The sequence below is a fragment of the Littorina saxatilis genome, linkage group LG17 (assembly GCF_037325665.1).
Source record: "Littorina saxatilis isolate snail1 linkage group LG17, US_GU_Lsax_2.0, whole genome shotgun sequence".
NCBI lineage: Eukaryota > Metazoa > Mollusca > Gastropoda > Littorinimorpha > Littorinidae > Littorina > Littorina saxatilis.
Window position 1 is genome coordinate 35447660 of NC_090261.1, and position 22005 is coordinate 35469664.

General features: G+C 40.1%; 1 protein-coding gene across 2 annotated transcripts in view; it reads right to left on the reverse strand.

The window, feature by feature from the left end:
- Positions 1-10203: 10203 nt before the first annotated feature.
- LOC138953544 (cell division control protein 42 homolog) overlaps positions 10204-22005 on the reverse strand; it is a 63189-nt gene continuing 51387 nt past the window's right edge. For both annotated transcript variants that reach the window (XM_070325385.1, XM_070325386.1), the window contains exon 4: positions 10204-15581. In XM_070325385.1, the coding sequence (XP_070181486.1) occupies positions 15180-15581 (402 nt within the window). In that variant the 3' untranslated portion in view covers positions 10204-15179. The remainder of the gene's footprint in view (positions 15582-22005) is intronic.

Below are 22005 nucleotides of genomic sequence, written 5' to 3' on the forward strand. Positions count from 1 at the left end.
GGGGGTCCGGGGGCGTGCCCCCCCGGAAAATTTTGAAAAAAAGGATGCAAAATGGTGCAATCTGGTGCATTCTGAAGATGATCATTACCAGTTTCAGGCAGCAGATTTTGTCACTGATTAATACCCCAAAAATTGAAACTCAACCCCAAAAAACACATAATTTTTTTTTTGGTGTGGCTGGGGGGGGGGGGGTGGGTTCCGGAAACCCCAGAAACACCCCCCCCCCCTCGTCCGCCCCTGTTAGTGATCCTCCTTCATTGTTATTTGTCTGTTGCGGTGTATCTTGTCCTCCCAACGCCGTTGAAGATCAATAGAGGTCCTATCATGTGACGTGAAAGTTTCGTTTTGTGTATAATTCAATGTTCCATAGACTTACCTTTCTTGTTTTGTGTGTGTGTGTGTGTGTGTGTGTGTGTGTGTGTGTGTGTGTGTGTGTGTGTGTGTGTGTGTGTGTGTGTGGCAGGCAGTATATTTTGACTTATAACTTCATTTGTTTGTGTCCTTTAAAAGAATAATCTTTTCATATGCCTGTGCAGGAATCAGTTGCCTGCTTATTATTTGTTAAAATATGCTTCATTGAAGTGCCTATTGTTTGTATGGCAAGTTTTTATTGGCTAATGCAAACTGTACTCTCATTGGCAGTTTAGTTGCCAATGTTGGCTTGGAAGACTACTTTTTTTGAGTGAACTAAGCTCACTGCATTTTTTGGTATGCTGACACCTGTCAGTGTCATTGCATTGTTACCACCTGAACCTGTCTGTACAAGACTCCTTTTGCTGTTTTGGTAAGTGAGATCATGCTAGTATGAATGCTTTATTTTAGTAAATAGATTGACTTAAATGAATTGAATGACAGGACTGCTGAATGAAATTGTTTTATTATAACGGTATGCCAGTTTAGTTAGTTCAGTTTGAATGCTTTGGAATTTAGTTGAAAAGAAGGAATGTAAACATAAACTAGTTTGGAGCCAGCTTCCTTATTTTTGATGGCATTCATGTTGTTCATAAGTTACTTTCTATTTGAATAATGTGTCTAGGGAAATGTCAGTCTCAATTGCTACTGAAAGAAGGCACATGATGTATTTTTATTATTGGAAACAAAGAGTTGTCTTGTGTAATACCTGAGTTTGATATTTAATTTCATTGTCTACATATATGATGTGCACATAGTAATAATTGATGTAATGCTTGTAGGTTATACCCTGGCCAGACTGAGGAGTGAGAAACCCTCATAACTACAACTACAGTATTTTTGAGGTATGCGATATTTATTATTGCGGTGTGACATTCTTTATTTAAGAATGGAGTTCATATTCTCAGCATGTCAGATTCACATGTTGATGTTGTAAATTGGTTGCATTGTATACATATAATATTTACGTATATGCCGTTTTCTATGATTTCTCAGTGAAGCAATGTTGCTGAACTAAATGAAATATTTGATGTATATGTATACTTGTGAGAGCCGTAATTTGTTTTAATGTTAATGTGAATCAAATGAGGTAAACTATTTAATTATTTATTGATTTACAATCTTAGAACTTTATTGTACTGGAACACCACGTTTACATTATTTTATTTACATGTGTTTCAGGGTTTTTTCCATGTGATTCTTTATGCCTTATGGTGAATAAAAAGCGAAGTCGGACTATCATCACACCGCCTTGTCTGCATGAGTGCGAGACGGTTACATGTGTGTTATATTTTTGTTTTTGTAAAGCTTTTTAATCTGAAAGAAATAATCATTGAAAGCCATAGAAATAACTGACTCTATGCCAAGTTTATGACAGGATGCGATGATCGAAGGAACAAAGTTGACCCAGACGAAGTGTTGTAAAGTTGTTCCCCGTCCAGACGAAGTCATTCTGAGTTTAAAGCGACTGTCAGTCATCGGATCTCTTTATGAACTTCTTCCTTGAAGAAAATATAATGCCTAATCAAAGACACTGAGAAGGATACTGGGGAGACACAGACAAAGACAGGTCGGTAAAGGAAGTCTTCAAGGAAAAACGGTCAATACAACCAAAGAAAGCGATGTCAGAACGGAGAGAGAGAGAGAGAGAGAGAGAGAGAGAGAGTAACCAAGGGACGTCAGTCACAAGCGCTCTCCCTTCAGCTGCCACTCAGACGCTCTTCAATATCTGGTAGCTAACCACGTTTGACGGTTACCACAATGGTTGACCTCTCAGTCCAGACAACCACGTTTGACTACCACAATGGTCGGTCGACCTTTCTGTCCGGACAACCACACATACGAGGAAAGCTATTCCCGGGCCTAGCATCGACCGCTGACGGTGTAGTACGTGCTCAACAGTTTGCTAGCTGTTTCAGTCGTGAGGACACTGGGTGGTGCGGCATCTTTATTTGGTGTTTAACGTCGTTTTCAACCACGAAGGTTATATCGCGACGGGGAAAGGGGGGAGATGGGATAGAGCCACTTTTCAATTGTTTCTTGTTCACAAAAGCACTAATAAAAAATTTGCTCCAGGGGCTTGCAACGTAGTACAATGTATTACCTTACTGGGAGAATGCAAGTTTCCAGTACAAAGGACTATATTCTATACAAGAAACACTTAACAAGGGTAAAAAGAGAAACAGAATCCGTTAGTCGCCTCTTACGACATGCTGGGGAGCATCGGGTAAATTCTTCCCCCTAACCCGCGGCATACACAATACGTGAATGAGTGAGGTGCTGTGGGTGCGTGAAGTATTTTTGAGGATTAGTTTTATCCTGTCACGACCAAATGGGGGAAAAGAGTTCTTGTTTTTCATAAGCTGTTTATTTTGTATTGCAAGCACAGAGAGGGAGGGGGGTCTCGGGGTGTGTTTGGAACCTAAAACGTACGTTATTGTGAAAATATTAAAGTATTGGGAACAGAATCGTAAAGAAGAAGAATGAACAGGGAGGGATAGTGATAAGTGTTTTTAACTCTCAACATATATATCTGCCTAGACACACACACACGCACGCACACACACACGTACACACGGGCACACACACACACACACACACTCGCACGTCGACTCCTTCCACTTCCCATCCCCCATACCCCTCACCTTTCACCCACACATCACAGCAGCTCCACACGCTATCTTTCTATAGCCTCGTGGTCGGAAGTTGTATACGGGGGGTGAGGGGGGGGGGGGGGGTTGACCATTATGTCTGGGTGGGTTGGCCCGCAGTTAGAGTGACCTTTCTGTATTTCTCCGTGGAGTTCCTCCTTTCTGTCGCTGGAGCTTCCTGTAGAACTGCTATTCCTCAGTGCCAACAAGTCATCATGGCTTTGCCGATGCGGCCCGTGGTTTGCTGTAGCCAGAGACTGTATTGTACATCAGCGTTCGAGTTGGTGAGGTTTCCTGGTAGGGATGAAGTCAGACTTGAACCTAGAAAACTCTGTCTCTTTCACACGCACGCAGACACACTGCACACGCACACACACACACACACACCGGGCACACAGACAAGTACATTTTCAGTCCAAAAGTCCAGCTTTATTTGGATCGATGCAACGGCCAATAATGCCGTCTTGTCATTAGTTCTTAAGCACCCAGCTCAGTCGTTCCATCATTTATTGTTCTTATTGTTCATTGAACATGGTCACAAAACACACAAGGCTTCGGAGCTATCAACAAAGCTAAACACATTTAAGAGCTCGCAGTTTTTCCAAGTCAGTTTGTCTGAAGCTTTCGAAAAATCTAAACACAATAATATCTTGCTGGTATTCTTAGCATCTTTAACCAACACAGATGTATTCAATAATATTGACTAACAACCATTGCACTGGAAGCAAGCGCCCAAAACATACAACACATTATAGGACACCGTTTATTCTCTTTTTCTACTATATCCGTGTAACATTTTGTGCACAACAGGAAAAGCACATGGCTATTCATTTCTTGAAAGACAATATTGGTGTTCTTCACAGAAATAAATCGATCTAAGCTAATCAGACGGACACTGATGTTCCGGCACAAAAACCATTAACAACGCGTCAGTGCGACGGTATTGTCTGCATACACAATCCTTACATTAAAACGGCAAAGACGCTAGGCCAGACTCCACCTATTCACTGTTCCCTACTTCTAAAATGACACAATTTATCTCACAGACAACATGAAAGCAACGCATCGATCAGCATGGGAAAATACTCACCGGCAGATTCGAGTTCGACTTTCTTTTTCTTTATTAGGTGTTAAACGTCGTTTTCAACCACGAAGGTTATATCGCGACGGGGAAAGGGGGGGGGGGGGGGGGGGAAGATGGGATAGAGCCACTTGTTAATTGTTTCTTGTTCACAAAAGCACTAATAAAAACAAGAAGGGCAAAGCCCATACGACTCACATGCTTGACCTTCTGCTTTACACATTTTTCCTTCCAAAATACATGTGACCTTGACCCAAGTTCAAGGTCATCCAAGGTCATGCAACACAAAGCTGTTAATTCAAGACATAGGAAGTACAATGGTGCTTATTGGCTCTTTCTACCATGAGATATGGTCACTTTTAGTGGTTCACTACCTTATTTTGGTCACATTTCATAAGGGTCAAAGTGACCTTGACCTTGATCATATGTGACCAAATGTGTCTCATGATGAAAGCATAACATGTGCCCCACATAATTTTTAAGTTTGAAACAGTTATCTTCCATAGTGCAGGGTCAAGGTCACTTCAAAATATGTATACAATCCAACTTTGAAGAGCTCCTGTGACCTTGACCTTGAAGCAAGGTAAACCAAACTGGTATCAAAAGATGGGGCTTACTTTGCCCTATATATCATATATAGGTGAGGTATTCAATCTCAAAAACTTCAGAGAAAATGGGAAAAATGTGAAAAATAGCTGTTTTTTAGACAACATTTATGGCCCCTGCGACCTTGACCTTGAAGCAAGGTCAAGATGCTATGTATGTTTTTTGGGGCCTTGTCATCATACACCATCTTGCCAAATTTGGTACTGATAGACTGAATAGTGTCCAAGAAATATTCAACGTTAAAGTTTTCCGGACGGCCGGCCGGCCGGCCGGCCGGCCGGACGGACGGACGGACGGACGGACGGACGACTCGGGTGAGTACATAGACTCACTTTTGCTTCGCATGTGAGTCAAAAATTGCTCCAGGGGCTTGCAACGTAGTACAATATATTACCTTACTGGGAGAATGCAAGTTTCCAGTACAAAGGACTTAACATTTCTTACATACTGCTTGACTAAAATCTTTACAAACATTGACTATATTCTATACAAGAAACACTTAACAAGGGTAAAAGGAGAAACAGAATCCGTTAGTCGCCTCTTACGACATGCTGGGGAGCATCGGGTAAATTCTTCCCCCTAACCCGCGGGGGGACGAGTTCGACTATTAACTCCATTTCGAAATAAGCGTCACTTCATTTTAAACATGTACACTATGTTTTTCCGTTTAAGCTGAAACATGTGTTAAGGCACTTGCTGATTGGTAGGAAAACATGAATTACTGGCAGTAGTGGTACCGACTCGGAAAGAGGAAGAAGGCATTTGGGTGGGGGAAGGAGTAGGGGTGGGGTGGGGGGGAAAAAAGACACGGGAGGAAAGGGGATAGAGCTATGGCAACATTATGGTTTTGGCATACAGAGAAGAAACAGTCAGTTTTATCATAAGTCTGGGTAGCGCGACTAGGTATTACATTCCTAAAAGACAGTAAGTAAATACATTTTGTTTTAAAGTTTTAAAGTAGATTTGTTTTTTTTTTACAACGAAAGAAAAAAGAATGGACGCATTAGCAACGTAATGTCAAACGACATGGAGTCCACAATGACATGGCACAGGGATTTTGTGTGCGTGTGTGTGTGTGTGTGTGCGTGTGTTGGTAGAGGTTGTGGCCATCAGGGCCTGACTGCATCTTCAACGTTATGCATGCTATGTAGATGTAGCAAGCATTAGAAAACCGCCGCAGACATCCAACACCACCCCAACCTTCACCACACCCAAGCCAATGTCATATATGCGTTTGCCGTAGCCTATCAAATATCTTTCCGGATAGAGTTTCTCACGTTTTTAGTCGAGAACAAGGGTACGCACTTAGCTTATTTCACTTCAGAGAGACCATGTACACATTTTCTCAAAGGCATTGGAGGAAATGTGTCCCAAGTGCCAGACATAGACAAGTACCGTTGTGTGCAAAGCGAAACCATTCTTTTTATTTAAAACGCATTTTGCTGTTTATTGTTTGCTTTTTTATGGCATGTTCTGTCAAATCTACGAGCTTTGTTTTCAATACACACATTATATTTCCAACTGCTAACTTTCAGATCGATTTATTACGTTGATGTGTACACCATAATTAGAGCAATGGCATGTCAGATCAACCCCCGTACACAATTAAGTTGAACTACATCAACTGAAAAAAACCCCTGATTCTCCAACATCAATACTTTTTCTTACAGCAAGTAAGTCCACGATATTGAATTCAATTTCTAGGCACTAACCAGCACGCTTGCACCACAGCCGTATTCAATGTTATTTTCATGTCACTCTTTTGTTTGTTGAGGGAGAGAAGGTTGGCATAATTTGTCTTCTGGAGTTTGCACATTTTGTGTGAAAAGGAATAGCCACATTCTGGAGAACATTTGCAGAATATTGTATCACTTATCACCGAGAGATGTGTTAAAACATTTCACCTGAACCCATCTACTGTTTAGAAAGTGTACAATCTTATCGAAGAACAAATCATGCGGAAACAAACCCATATGTCGGATATTTAAAAGACATGAGAATTTTACTAACAAGCGTGTCTGTGAGCTTTTTCAAGTCTCGTGAAAAAAGGAAAGCAGAGAAACATCACATGTATGTTCTTCTTCTTCTTCTGCGTTCGTGGGCTGAAACTCCCACGTACACTCGTGGTTTTTTTTGCACGAGTGGAATTTTACGTGTATGACCGTTTTTTACCCCGCCATTTAGGCAGCCATACGCCGTTTTCGGAGGAAGCATGCTGGGTATTTTTGTGTTTCTATAACCCACCGAACTCTGACATGGATTACAGGATCTTTTTCGTGCGCACTTGGTCTTGTGCTTGCGTGTACACACGGGGGTGTTCGGACACCGAGGAGAGTCTGCACACAAAGTTGACTCTGAGAAATAAATCTCTCGCCGAACGTGGGAACGGACGAACTCACGCTGACAGCGGCCAACTGGATACAAATCCAGCGCGCTACCGACTGAGCTACATCCCCGCCCACATGTATGTTCTAACCTATTGAGTTGAAGTAGCATCTGTCAAAGTATTTTTGTGAAGGGACAATTAAGCGGCAACTTCATCTAAAGTGAGTTGTTTCAAAGAAAGTACGGATATATCAAATAGAGAATGACTTAGTATGTCCAGAGAAAAGATTCAACAGACTGTTGGCGGTCATGAAAAGAGTGATCTTACACATTACACTGGCGATGGATAGTAAACCAACGTATGTGTAAAACTAGAGAGGTAAAAGTTTCAGCAAAAAATGGACAAGTCAGTATCCGGGGGCACTCCATGCTAGCCTGAAGAACACGATCAAACTCATTTTAAAGCTGGGCTACCCTTAGTGGTGCTGAACAGCAAAAGTGTTTGTGAATATAAACAGAAACAGTGACAAGTTTAATGAGGTACTTGACGTGCACTTTTGAGCGTTTGCAGCCAAGTATTTCCCCAAATAACGATGGTATTGTCTGTATAACGATCACAGAGTTTGCATTTGTCTCGCCTGAAGACCACACGTGTTGTACATCCATTCAGGAGTCATCATGCACATGTGTAGGCTTCCACAGAGTCCCGGTCAAAATACAGGGGACAATAATTGAAACAAATGGATGCATGCAGCGCAAAACGAATTTACCGCATCAGTTTAAGTACATGACCGGCAGCATGTCGTGGAACGAGACCCCCGGGACAGCCATTTAGCTGCTTTACGAGTGACCTCCAATAATGCTGCGAGCGAGTCCGAAGTATTACAGAATACGTCACGTCACCATGTGCTTCAGATATGTTGGACAAATTAAGGTAAGGAGATATGTTTGTTTGTTTGTGTGTTTGTTTTGGGATGGGGGTGGGTGGGTGCGAAGGGAGATGTTACTCCTCTCCTTTCTCGAAACAAAAGCCTTTTGAAAAGGCGAACGAGAAGAAACGGAAATCACTTTTGTGAGATGAGTGTAAATGTGCGTTTCACTCAGAAACTCAAGACGACCTGAAATTTGTTGATTCTCCAAATCAAGCTGAAGATACCCGACACAGCTAACGCAACTGGCTACATACAACCGTCGCATGAAACAGTTGCATGCGACTACTGATCTGCGGTCCGCTGAGCACCACATCCGGCATTCAGCATTGCGCATTAAGCGCGCGTTTTATTCAGCGTTCGTATAAAAATCGAACTCGTCCTGTTTTGAATGAAGTTTGAATACAACTCGCCGTGTGCTGAGTGGAACGTGAAAGGCTGTATGAACTGAGCGATTATACACGTTGTCACACATTACATAAAACACGTTGTGTTAAGCTTTGCTGCGTTTTTGTTCTACGACTTTTAATTAACGGCGTCTGTCACTTTGTTTAGCACTGTCGTATCAGCTGTCACATTAAGACGGCGCATTGTTCATTTTAGTGTGCATTTCTGGTGTTAAGTTACAATACCTACCTGCGTCATACTAACAAAAGCCAATATCGTTTGTCACAAAAACCTGCGTCAAAGCTGCGCGTGCACATGACTGATGATTTATCGATATTGCACGTGCACAGATATGGTTGCAGTCTGGTTTGTCTCAGATAACTGCATCTCTCTTATATAGCTAATGAACGCATGAAATGTGTTATGTACAAGGTGAATACCGTGACAAGTTTAAATTATTATGATTACTTTGTGACATGTTATTGGGAACAGTAAATGTAAATGTTTCAAGCGCATTCTCTTTGGTTAAAGGCCACGTAGGCCATATGAAATATAACAAGTCGCGTAAGGCGAAAATACAACATTTAGTCAAGCTGTCGAACTCACAGAATGAAACTGAACGCAATGCCATTTTTCAGCAAGACCGTATACTCGTAGCATCGTCAGTCCACCGCTCGTGACAAAGGCAGTGAAATTGACAAGAAGAGCGGGGTAGTAGTTGCGCTGAGAAGGATAGCACGCTTTTCTGTACCTCTCTTCGTTTTAACTTTCTGAGCGTGTTTTTAATCCAAACATATCATATCTATATGTTTTTGGAATCAGGAACCGACAAGGAATAAGATGAAAGTGTTTTTAAATCGATTTCGGAAATTTGATTTTGATAATAATTTTTATATGTTTAATTTTCAGACCTTGTTTTTAATCCGAATATAACATATGTAAATGTTTTTGGAATCAGAAAATGATGAAGAATAAGATGAACGTAAATTTGGATCGTTTTATAAAAAATAATTTTAATTACAATTTTCAGATTTTTAATGACCAAAGTCATTAATTAATTTTTAAGCCACCAAGCTGAAATGCAATACCAAACCCCGGCCTTCGTCGAAGATTGCTTGGCCAAAATTTCAATCAATTTGATTGAAAAATGAGGGTGTGACAGTGCCGCCTCAACTTTTACAAAAAGCCGGATATGACGTCATCAAAGACATTTATCGAAAAAAAGAAAAACAGGTCCGGGGATATCATTCCCAGGAACTCTCATGTCAAATTTCATAAAGATCGGTCCAGTAGTTTAGTCTGAATCGCTCTACACACACACACACAGACAGACACACACATACACCATGACCCTCGTCTCGATTCCCCCCTCTATGTTAAAACATTTAGTCAAAACTTGACTAAATGTAAAAACATGAAGAAATTTTCATCGCTGTGAAACATATACCACACATAAAGTGGATATACCAAGATGGCAAATGAGTAAATAGCTTACTTGATATGACATTTATTTATAAGAGATTTGCGCGGTTATTCAAGTTTATTTGATTGATTTGTTTGTTCTATTTGTTCATCTTTGTTAGAATCTTTCTCTTCTTCGATCCTCTCTGTCTGTCTCCCTGTGCGTTTCCTTTTAGTCTGCCCACCCCCCCCCCCCCCACCCCCCACCCTTTTCTCTCTATCTCTCTGATTCTAGATCTGTTTATTCGTCCCCCTCTCTCTCTCTCTCTCTCTCTCTCTGAGAGCATATTATGCATTTTATTTTATGAATAACCACATAATTATGTATGCTCTTCATGCATCATCATCATCATCATCATTATCATCATCATCATCATCATTATCATCATCATCATCATCATCATCATCATCGTCATCTTTATCATCACGTGCTGAAGTTTTCTGACCTCCTTTTGTTGGTAAACTTTTTAATTTTTAATTTTTCAATTTTATCCTTGTGTGTCTGTGCGTCCCAAGGACAGATTGTAAGAAAAGGCGTAGCCTTAAATCTTAATCCTTGTTAAATAAGTTCAATTCAATTCAATTCTCTCTCTCTCTCTGTTTTGCGATCTGGTGGGTGGAGGTTGGCATGTGATTTTCTTCTTCTTCTTGTCGTTCGCTGTGAGAAATATGATTTCAGTCTCATCTCTTTTGCAAGAAGGGATGTGTATATGAGGACTGGGTGGCCGAGTGGTAACGCACTTGCGCTCGAAAGCGAGAGGTTGCGAGTTCGACCCTGGGTCAGGGCGTTAGCAATTTTCTCCCCCTTTTCCTAACCTAGGTGGTGGGTTCAAGTGCTAGTCTTTCGGATGAGACGAAAAACCGAGGTCCCTTCGTGTACACTACATTGGGGTGTGCACGTTAAAGATCCCACGATTGACAAAAGGGTCTTTCCTGGCAAAATTGTATAGGCATAGATAAAAATGTCCACCAAAATACCCGTGTGACTTGGAATAATAGGCCGTGAAAAGTAGGATATGCGCCGAAATGGCTGCGATCTGCTGGCCGATGTGAATGCGTGATGTATTGTGTAAAAAAAATCCATCTCACACGGCATAAATAAATCCCTGCGCCTTGAATATGTGCGCGATATAAATTGCATAAAATAAAAATTAAAAAAAAATTAAAAAAAATCCCTGCGCTTAGAACTGTACCCACGGAATACGCGCGATATAAGCCTCATATTGATTGATTGATGTGTGTGTGTAGAGTGAGAGAAGAGGAAGGAAGGGGGTGGACAGGAAGGATGACGGATTGACACCGAGGGTATATCCATAACTTGCTTATGTGCCCGTGAAAACCATCAATGCACAAACTGTGACAGGCCATAGAATTACTATTGCATGAGAAGCTGTGAAATTCAATACATTTCTGGAAAATATGTTTAAAATCGGAATCTGAAACTTTTTCACTGAATAAAATACGATTGGTAATTTATTTCCAGAAGTTTCAGTTCAACTCTCTCTCTCTCTCTCTCTCTCTCTCTCTCTCTCTCTCTCTCTCTCTCTCTGTTTCCTTTTCCGGCTCCAACTTCTTCCTCCTCAACTTATCCTTTGAATTCTAGAGCTGCCTGACATATTCTTTGACAACTTCCCTGAAAAGCATACAGCTTCTTGGGAAAATGTCGATTGTGCATTTTATTACCGACCTCCGATTTATAAACAACCATGAAAGTGCTAATTTGGAACTGTCGAGGCAATCACGGAAAATCGATTTCTTGTTATCTTCTTTGAAATATTTCGTGTGCCCTCCTAGTAACCTCCCACACCCTTTTTGTATAAATGCTATTTTAATATTTTTATTTCTATCTTCAATATGGAGATCAAAGTTTTATTTATTCATTTCATAGCTGAGCGAAACAAACGCATATTTGGTGTCATAGCCATACCGTTCCTGTGGAAGTTCCTACCCCTAATTTCCCAAAATAAAAGGTCATGGCAGCCAGTAATGCACAGCCAAATGCTGATTGAAGCGTGATGATTATAAATGAATTTCGAACTTCGTCGCTGCGAAGTAGAAAAAAGGTTTACACGAACAAACAGTTACAGACACTGTGATGTTGTTTGTTGAGCAAACTTGCGCTCAACACTCGCGGGTCCAGAGAAGATGTCTTTGTCAACGTAAAGAGAACATGTGTGTTCAATCACCCGCCACATAGGAAGCTGTGCTCCGTCTTTGGATAATACATACACTGTCTTACCTTGCAGGGGAAAAACCCACATAACAGATACCACGGCCTCTGATTGTCCGTTCAGCTAACGCGGCCTGAATAAAGACCTCATAAATAAATATAAACAAAACACTATGCTCTCTATGATCTATATATAGAGGCGTTCACATATTTGTTAATTGCCATGTAAATCGCAATGGAAAAAAGTATGCAAACATACGGAAAGACCTGTCGGGTTGAAATTACACACACGATGTCTAAAACTAGAAAATACGTTTAATACGAATAACAAAACAAAGGCTTGTCTGTTTGATTTTTGTGGGAGCTCACAAATACATAAATTATTGCAGCATGCGTGCACATAATTATGTCAACGCATATCGCGTTTTCCCCCCACACATACGAGGTAACACAATCTTCAGGGGTGAAGGCTGACAAATAATTAAAGAATAGCAGCATAGCTACAAGCATAATTCTAGGCTCAAAACTCAAAACTCGGTTATCAGCATCACATTTCAAGAGGTTACAAGGTTTGAAAATGTAATAGTAGTCTGCGCGTATAATGTGTGTGTGTGTGTGTGTGTGTGTGTGTGTGTGTGTGTGTGTGTGTGTGTGTGTGTGTGTGTGTGTGTGTGTGTCTCTCTCTCTCTCTCTCTCTCTCTCTCTCTCTCTCTCTCTCTCTCTCTCTCTCTCTCTCTCTCTCTCTCTCTCCCTCTCTCCCTCTCTCTGTCTAGCCTGTAGGGATTTATATTTGGGAGTAGCACCAAGGAGAATATATTCAGTCACAGGTGTGTCATTCCGATTAAAAAAAAAAAAAGAAGAAGAAAAGATGACATCTAAATAAATACAAGCCAGAAAGTTCCAGCTGACCACTGTAGAAAATAATGAGGGTAAACTCAAGCGTTGACCTGCAGCCAAAAAAACTCTTCTTTATGGCTACTATATGTTCAAAAAGTGATATCTTTTACAAGTAGGCTTACATGATATGGCAAGGAAGAGGTAAAGTATAAAATGTATCCTCCCGATCATTACATTGAACTGCTTTCGGCTTCTTTCTGATATATCTCAGAGGGATAGGGGGATCTTTACACAGCTCAAAATCATCATAAAAGGAATGAATGAATATAAGAAACAAAGGGAATTAAGTTTTAAAGATAGATTACGATTCTTTCATGAAAGGAATGTTTTATATCTGCATGAAAATTCACACACAAGTACACAACATTTGCAGGGACTGAGCGAAAAGCTTCCTGCCTTTCTCTTCTGTTCTGTCGGAGGGAAACCAGTCTTGTGCGTATATATTCATTGTCCATTGTTACTGAGCGATCCTCCGCTTTCTTTATGTACAAACATTGGCAAAGCTGAAGGTAAAAAACATTGGCAAAGCTGAAGGTAAAAGATATGCGAATAAATTAACTACTCTTTGTACATTGTTACTGAGGGATCCTCCGCATTTTCATGTATACAGACATCGTTAAACTAGCTGAAGGTTCACATGCGAATAAATTAACTACTCTTTGTGCGTTGTTACTTAGGGATCATTCGCATTTTCACGTACACATACTGAAGGTTCACACACAAATAACTTAACTGCTCTTTGTACATTGTTACTGAGCGATCCTTCACATTTTATGTACAGATATTGGCAAAGCTAAAGTACATATTGTGCAAATAAGTTAACTTCTCTTTGTACATTGTTACTGAGCGATCCTTCACATTTTATGTACAGATATTGGCAAAGCTGAAGTACATATTGTGCAAATAAGTTAACTGCTCTTTATACAACTGATGCTGACTAAAGACATGGAGCAATTTCAGATTACATTAGATACAACGGAGCTTCCTTCACACTAATGACACAAGCTCGTTTAAGATTATGCTAGTTACACGTTGTCTCTACGAACGCGTTTACCACTGACTCCGTCTGACGTCATCACTGATGGAAAGTGGTGGGTTTTTAACACGATGAAGACAGTTTCGACTCGGTGGTCCCCTCTGTAACTATGACAACTCATTTATACATAATTATATGCATATGAAGACGAAGACTGTGTTTTGTCGCATACACAAATGCCATGTGGAGTTTAAATCCTTGCTGAGCACAAATTATGCTGACCAGAAATGGCGCTTCTACGTATACATATACAGATGAAGACTGTGTTCCATCGAATTCATGAATGACTTGCGGTTGAGCGCAGGTTATAATGACCAGAAATGACATTTCTACAGGAACATATGCAGATGAAGACTGCGTTCCGTCGAATTCATGAATGTATTGTAGAGGTTATTCCTCGCTGAGCTTAAGTTATGATGACCAGAGAAAGAAAAGAAGAGTGCATAATCGATGCTTTTTCCAAAATGTCGGTACAGTCTTTGGATTCATGACAACGTCAAGTACCCGTGTATCTCTGACCCTTACCACTGGCCGATATTTATGTCTCATCCCAGAATACTACTCCAATAAATTACAGCCCACACCTTCCCCAGCCATGCTGATTCTCAGCTCTTTCAATTTTTGCTATCAAACAAACAGTATTATGGTAACACGCGCATATAATGCAGCTAAACTGCGATGACATTCAATTTGGCTTAGGGCAGAAAGTTTACTGTTCAGCTGAATGGGTCACAGCGAAGGACTTAGTAGTAGTCCTTGGTCACAGCTTATGTCGCAGTTCTTTGGTATGTATGTTAACAAAAGAGAATATAATGTACGTAATCCGTGTTTGAAGCCTCACAGAAACCTACAGTAAGTGACACGACTTACGAATGAGTCAAGCGACCCCACTTTGCACCCGGAGTAAGTTTCTTTCACGCATACAAAATATCACAGTGCATCTGACTCGATCATGTGGTCTCACTTTTGTGTAGGAAGCCAAAATGCACAAATGAGCAAAGCGTCTCAGTAAGAAAATGTTATGAGCTGTGCACAAGTCTACCACGTCAAGATGACAAATGTGCCGATATCACATTAAAGCTTTACCATTCAGTCACACCCCAGTATCCGGTCAGTGGGACCACACCGCGCACACAACTCAGAGCCCTCCGTGTCCAGCTGGGACTACTTCACAAGGCTCAGGAAATCAGAACGCCGCGCGGCTCACACTCGACAAGACACTTAATCACAAAATGGAGCACATGCTGGCTTGTGTCGCGTGGTGGACGTCTTGAACTTTCAGCACCGAAGCGATGGCGGAGTTGATGATCTTCCTCAGCTTCTTCTCCACTCCTGGCGAACACTCGATGTAGCAGGCGGCTCCTATCCTCCGCGCTGCCGCAGAACCCTGCGTTGGTGACACAGGTTCTTGACCTTTCTCCTTCAGCATGTTGCAGATCTCGTCCGAATCTCGCAAGTCCGCCTGCGTTCCTACGAGAATGAACGGCGTCTGTGGTGCATGCGCGCGAATTTCCGGAAGCCAGATGTCCTCCACGTGCGAGAGCGTTTCCGGTCGGACAACAGAGAAGCAGACGACGAAGATGTTGGTGCCCGGGTACTCGCTGAGCCGTATTGAGGGGCTCTCGTCCTGAAAAATGCAAAGCCATTGTTACTAAATATTAGTCAAAGGACTTTAATCTGTAAGTGGTAATCTTGAACTTTAGTGTGTTAAATTCATAGCTCATAATTCAGAGACATTTAAGTCTCCAAATTTGTAGAACCTGCACTTGTAATCATAACAAGTCATTTTAGATCCCTTTGAAGTTACGGAATGAACTCCGATGAACTGTACGAATGCATTTCGTTTACATGGGTCAAAGAAGGAATTATCCGTATGAGCGGGCAAAGGGAGACAACTCTTTCGTGTAAATGATGTCCCATGGTTGACAACGTATGCCATTTTCGGTGCATTTTCGTCGATTGAACAACCAAATTAATTAATTATGCTTAAGTTTGGAGCTCAATCCGTCAATTAATTTCACGACAAATGTTCTTTGGCTTGCTTACATGGACTTGTATCAAAAATAAGTCAAGAATGTCACTGGATACTGAGCTATGAATTTAACACGCTAAAGTTCAAGATTACCCTGTAAGTTTACTGTATCTGATTTCCCAAATTTCAGACAAAAAACTGCTGTTGTTAAAAGTTACCCATTCAAAACTGACAACTCATCTTATCTTCACAAACATGTCACGTGAGATGAAAACAAATAAACGAAGAGATTGGAAAAGAAAAGCAGAACACATTTCTAACCCCGAAGAACGACTTCAAATATGTCAAGACCATTTCAAGAACGCCCGGTATAATTTGAATGCAAAAAAGAACCCAACAAACAAAAGTGCCGGTGTGACGTTTTCATCTTTCGCCGTGGTGATATTTCGATTCTCGGCCTCGTTGATCTAGTATAAACTCTACACTGAACAAAAAAACACCCTTCGATAGTACTGATGAGCGACCTTGTGTACCTTACATTCATGGGGCCAAATTTGTCTAACCAATTTTTTTTAATTTAACTTAGAAATTTGATTCATCCTAAAAATGTTTCCCTTCTTACTCAAGGGACGTAACCACTCGGTACACGTTTTCGAATAAATCGATTTGGGGGGTGAAATCTATTACATTTCACCACCAATTTTCTTCACATGCAAGAAACTGACATGCTTTTCGTCCATAAATAATTTCACTTCTTAATTTTACCAGGAAACAACATTTCAGTCTTGAGTATATATCGAAGGGGAAATATGTACACAGGCGAAAGATGAAATCGTGACACCGGGGCAAGAATAACTACGGCCGTAACAAGAGATTATCAAAACATCTCAAAGTGACATGGCGAGCTCTTTCCTTGACCTTAAGGACACCTTGATGTATTTGTGACCTTCTCCTGGCCAGTTGGTCTGGACATTTGAGCATGTGAAAACAAAAACGATGGATGTCGGATAAAAGAGTTGGAAAACAGGAGCTTAGTTAACGGTGTCGCCGTTTAAGATGCGGAGACAATACTGGAGAGGGAAAACAAGAATTGGGCCGAAGAATGTGGCATGCCCATCCGAAAGCAAACAAAAGAACCACAAAACAAGCAACCCCCCCCCCCCCAAAAAAAAAGCAAACAAACAAACACAAATCTGAAATAAGAGTTCGGACAGATCTATTCTGAAAAGGAATCATTCGATAATTCACAAACATGCGTATATGTGTGCGTGCTCAGAGAGAGAGAGAGAGAGAGAGAGAGAGAGAGAGAGAGAGAGAGAGAGAGAGAGAAAGAGAGAGAGAGAGAGAGAGAGAGAGAGAGACAGACACACACACACACACACACACACACACACACAGACAGAGACAGCAGAGACAGAGGGAGTGAGAGAGATCATAAATGACTGCTGCAAATCAAAGTGTCCTCCCCCTCCCTCTGCCCCTTCACACACCAACGGTAATGCAAACACAAATTGTCCATTAAATGGCAATACGCGAAGTGTTTCTTGACCACTGAATTGCAGATATGGCACATAAAACCTCTTGCAATCATAAACGCCACCAACAAAAAAGACACAGGAGAGGGAGAGAGAGAGATAGTAGCTACATCGTTTCAAGTCTGGACATTTGGTTTTGCTGAATTGATTTCTTAAACCTCAGAACTCGAAATAACTTGTAAAATACGCCGCAACAGACCCGGAAGAAAACTTTTAGGATGATTTCCCCTTCTTTTGCAGTCATTGGAAACAGGCAGCTTTAAATCGTATTAGCGAGGTGCCTCTTGACTGTCAGTGACGTCAGTAACAAATTTCTCTCCCCTTCTTTTCCGCCATTACTGTGACCAGTGTATTTTTGTCCCTTACCGCAAGGAATTTATGTTTTTGCATCCGTCCTGCGATCCGTAATTGGTGTTTTGTCTCTTTTGTGGAGGACTGATAGTCTCCTTCTTCTTTTTTTACGCTTTTTTTCGTTGCAGTAATTTGTGTCTTGTGTCTGTGTTCTGGGTCTGGCATTTGCACCAACAGATTTATACAGAGCGGAAAGTCTCCCTTCTGTTGCATAATTACCGCTTTACGGTGTTCTGGGTTTTTTACGATCTCTTTTTTTTTTTTTTTTTTTTGGGGGGGGGGGGGCTTTTGTCATTCTGCTGTGGTGAATTATCTTGTTTGTGAAGGATTTTGTTCTGAAAGTATGTCTGTGAAACAGAACAGATGATTTGCGCCCATGTGGTGAATTGTCTTGTTTGCGAAGCATTTTCTTCTGCTAGAATTGTTATGGAATAGAACAGATGATTCGCGTGGTCATTGTGGTGAATTGTCCTGAGTGTCAAGATTTTTTTTCTCTGCTAGAATTGTTGCGGAACAGAATAGATAATACGCGTCATTTTGCATGTGCGCGTTTTTGATCTAAAACACTGCACTCGCTGTATGTAGACCTGTAAGTTGTTTTCTTTGCTTATGTTTGTGGAGTGTTTTATTTTCCAATTTTTTTCCAGAGCAGCATGAATGCATTCTATTTTCAACCCGAGGCTTTAATGTAACGTAAACACAATGGCCCCCCGCCTATTAAACTCAGTTTAGGAACACTTTGCTGGAAATAACCAAGAGTGCCAAGGGATGAAAATAACTCGGGCGACAATAAAACAAATAATCAAAATAAACCAAAACTCACTTGAATGCATTGTTTGTAACTGTAATTCAGCTGATTAACTTCTCTCAGAAAGTAATGACTACTATACTGTATTGCTGTTTCAAATGTATATAATTATTATGTTTTGCGTTGTGGCCGGCTTTTCTTCTGATAAAGATATTTCAAGCAACAGAAACAGAAACAGTCCAAAACAATGACCCTGACCTATAATTTCTGTGCTGTGGAGACACAGTGTTTATTCTTTTTCCCATGCCCTAGAAAATTGTGTACAATTTTTGTTACTTTTTGTTAATTTTGTTTATTAAAACAGTCTTTGACACAGTCATGGCCGAAAGGTTAAGAAATAACAATTAAATGAATGCAAAGCTTTCCTACTTAGCTCCTTAAATAGTCTCTCCTCTTCATCCTCCTCCTCCTCCTCCTCCTCTTCCATTTTCTTATTTTCTACTCCTCCGTCTCCTCTCTTTAATTTCTTTCGTCGCTGTCAACATCGTTCTTTCTTTGTTTCAGCTTCTCTTTTTCTCAGTTTTGTCTTTCATTCATCCCTTTTTACATTTAGTCAAGTTTTGACTAAATGTTTTAACATAGAGGGGGAATCGAGACGAGGGTCGTGGTGTATGTGTGTCTGTGTGTGTGTGCGTGTGTGTGTGTATCTAGAGCGATTGAGAGTAAACTACTAAACCGATCTTTATGAAATTTGACATGAGAGTTCCTGGGTATGATATCCCCGGACTTTTGTTCTTTTTTTCGATAAATGTCTTTGATGACGTCATATCCGGCTTTTTGTAAAAGTTGAGGCGGCACTGTCACACCCTCATTTTTCAATCAAATTGATTGAAATTTTGGCCAAGCAATCTTCGACGAAGGCCGGACTTCGGTATTGCATTTCAGCTTGGTGGCGTACAAATTAATTAATGACTTTGGTCATTAAAAATCTGAAAATTGTAATTAAAATTATTTTTTTATAAAACGATCTAAATTTACGTTCATCTTATTCTTCATCCTTTTCTGATTCCAAAAACATATAAATATGTTATATTTGGATTAAAGACAAGCTCTGAAAATTAAAAATATAAAAATTATTATCAAAATCAAATTTCCGAAATCGATTTAAAAACAATTTCATCTTATTCCTTGTCGGTTCCTGATTCCAAAAACATATAGATATGATATGTTTGGATTAGAAACACGCTCAGAAAGTTCAAAGGAAGAGAGGTACAGAAAAGCGTGCTATGCAGCACAGCGAAACCACTACCGCGCTGAACAGGCTCGTCAGTTTCACTCCGTTTTGCACAAGCGGCGGACAACGGTCATTGTGAAAAAATTCAGTGCGTTCAGTTTCATTCTGTGAGTTCCACAGCTTGACTAAATGTAGTAATTTCGCCTTACGCGACTTGTTTTTATTCCGTTCTTTCTATCGTTCTTTCTTTGTTTCTTTCTGTTGCTTTTCTTGTGGTCTTTTCTTGCTGTAACCTTATAGTCAGTTTTCTTGTTTGATTTACTTTTCATGATGGGTATATGCGAAGAAAATTGTATCTGTCAAGATCAGCCTGGGATAAATCTGGTGCAACACTGCAATGGCTAGCCATGTCGCCATTAAACAGAACACATTTTCTTTGAAGAAGAAATAAAATAATGATTGGGAAAAAAAACAGACAAAGAAAAAAAAACCCGCAAAACATGTGTAAATTAAATGAGCAGGAATGAAACAAAATAAAGATCTATGAACATCGTAGCTCATCAGGTAACACCAACTACCTGTAACGGGTTGAATTGAATGAAAAAGATGTAGGATAGGGGAAGAGAATATTATATTCGATATTCTTTCTTACTGAAAAAGCTGCCCTCTGTTTGCCTGCTGGTCCGTCTTTCTGTGTGTGTCTCTTTGTCTGTCGGGTGTGTGTGTGTGTGTGTGTGTGTGTGTGTGTGTGTGTGTGTGTGTGTGTGTGTGTGTGTGTGTGTGTGTGTGTGTGTATGTGTGTGTGTGTGTGTGTGTGTGTGTCTCTCTCTCTCTCTCTTTTTTTTTTTTTTTTTTTTTTTTTTACCTCAGTTGCATGCAAGGCTGCTTCAACCCATCTTTTTTGCCTCTTTCGTCTTTTTTTTCTTTTCTTTCTTTTTGGGCGGTGAGCATATCCTTCTTCATTGGTCTTTTTTTTCTTTTTTTTCAATTTCCATTAAATTACTTTTTAATTCAACAACAATCTAACTAGGGACAATGGGGATAAACCTTTCGTAGCGCAAGTTCTTGTTGAAATACAATTTCCAATGGAATATGCGATTTAGTTTTCTTAACTTTGCTAATGCACATTTTTGCTATCAATAAAACATGGTTAATTAACGCTGATTCCTGACATTTTTCGATTCCGAATAATACATCTGTAGTAGACAATAAGAAAGCCCGACCTGTCAGACTGTTCAACATTTTTTCAATACAAGTCCAAAACCTTCTAATTCGTGGACACTCATAGAAAAAGTGTTCCATGACATCCAAAATATGTGGGCACTCGTTACAGTTTTTTGTTTGACTTACTTTCATTTTATGTAATAAAATATTGGTGGGATATAAATTGTGACAAATTTTCCATTGCAACACACGCAGGCGCACTTCTTTTGTCACCTGTCGTGGCAACAACCACGTCTGTTCGACAAAAACAAAATCTAGTTTTCTTTTCCAAAAATCGATTGCATGAGATTTTTCAATGCTATAATTCCGTTTTTTCTTTAAATATAACTTAATTAACTTGGGTTTGCTTTTAAACACATTCAATTCATCATCAATCATATCTACATTAACTACATGTGCTGGGTTGTCTACAATCCAATCTTTCCATTGTTTTGGAATTGCATTCATCACAGCGTTGTATTCAAAAAAGGTTATTGCAGGGTTTTGCTGCAGAGTGATCTGTACATCTTCACATAACAGAAACTGATTTCTTTCAACATTCAACAAATCATTTATAACCTTAAAACCTTTCTGGCGCCATTTTACAAAATCCAACACTTTACCTTTAAACTGAATCAGTCTATTATTAAATAACAGTTGATTATCAACATCATTTCTGTCAACTTCCTCTAAACCTACTTTATTCTTATTATCAAGATATGTCAAAAATACCTCTTTCCAAAAATCATTTTGAACTTTTTCGATTCCTTGTAATTCCTTTTGTGTGCAATTAATTTTTGCCAAATGATTAAAATCTGTTAATTGTTGAATGTGCCATTTTGGGATTGCACTCCAATTTTCTCGACCTGCTTCATGCAACCGTCCAATCCAATTTAAATAAAACACTTTCTGTATATCAAACATATTGATCATTTTCAATCCACCATGCTCATATTCAGACTCCATAATTTTCCTTTTTATCTTTTCAAAAGCTTTTTTATTACTATA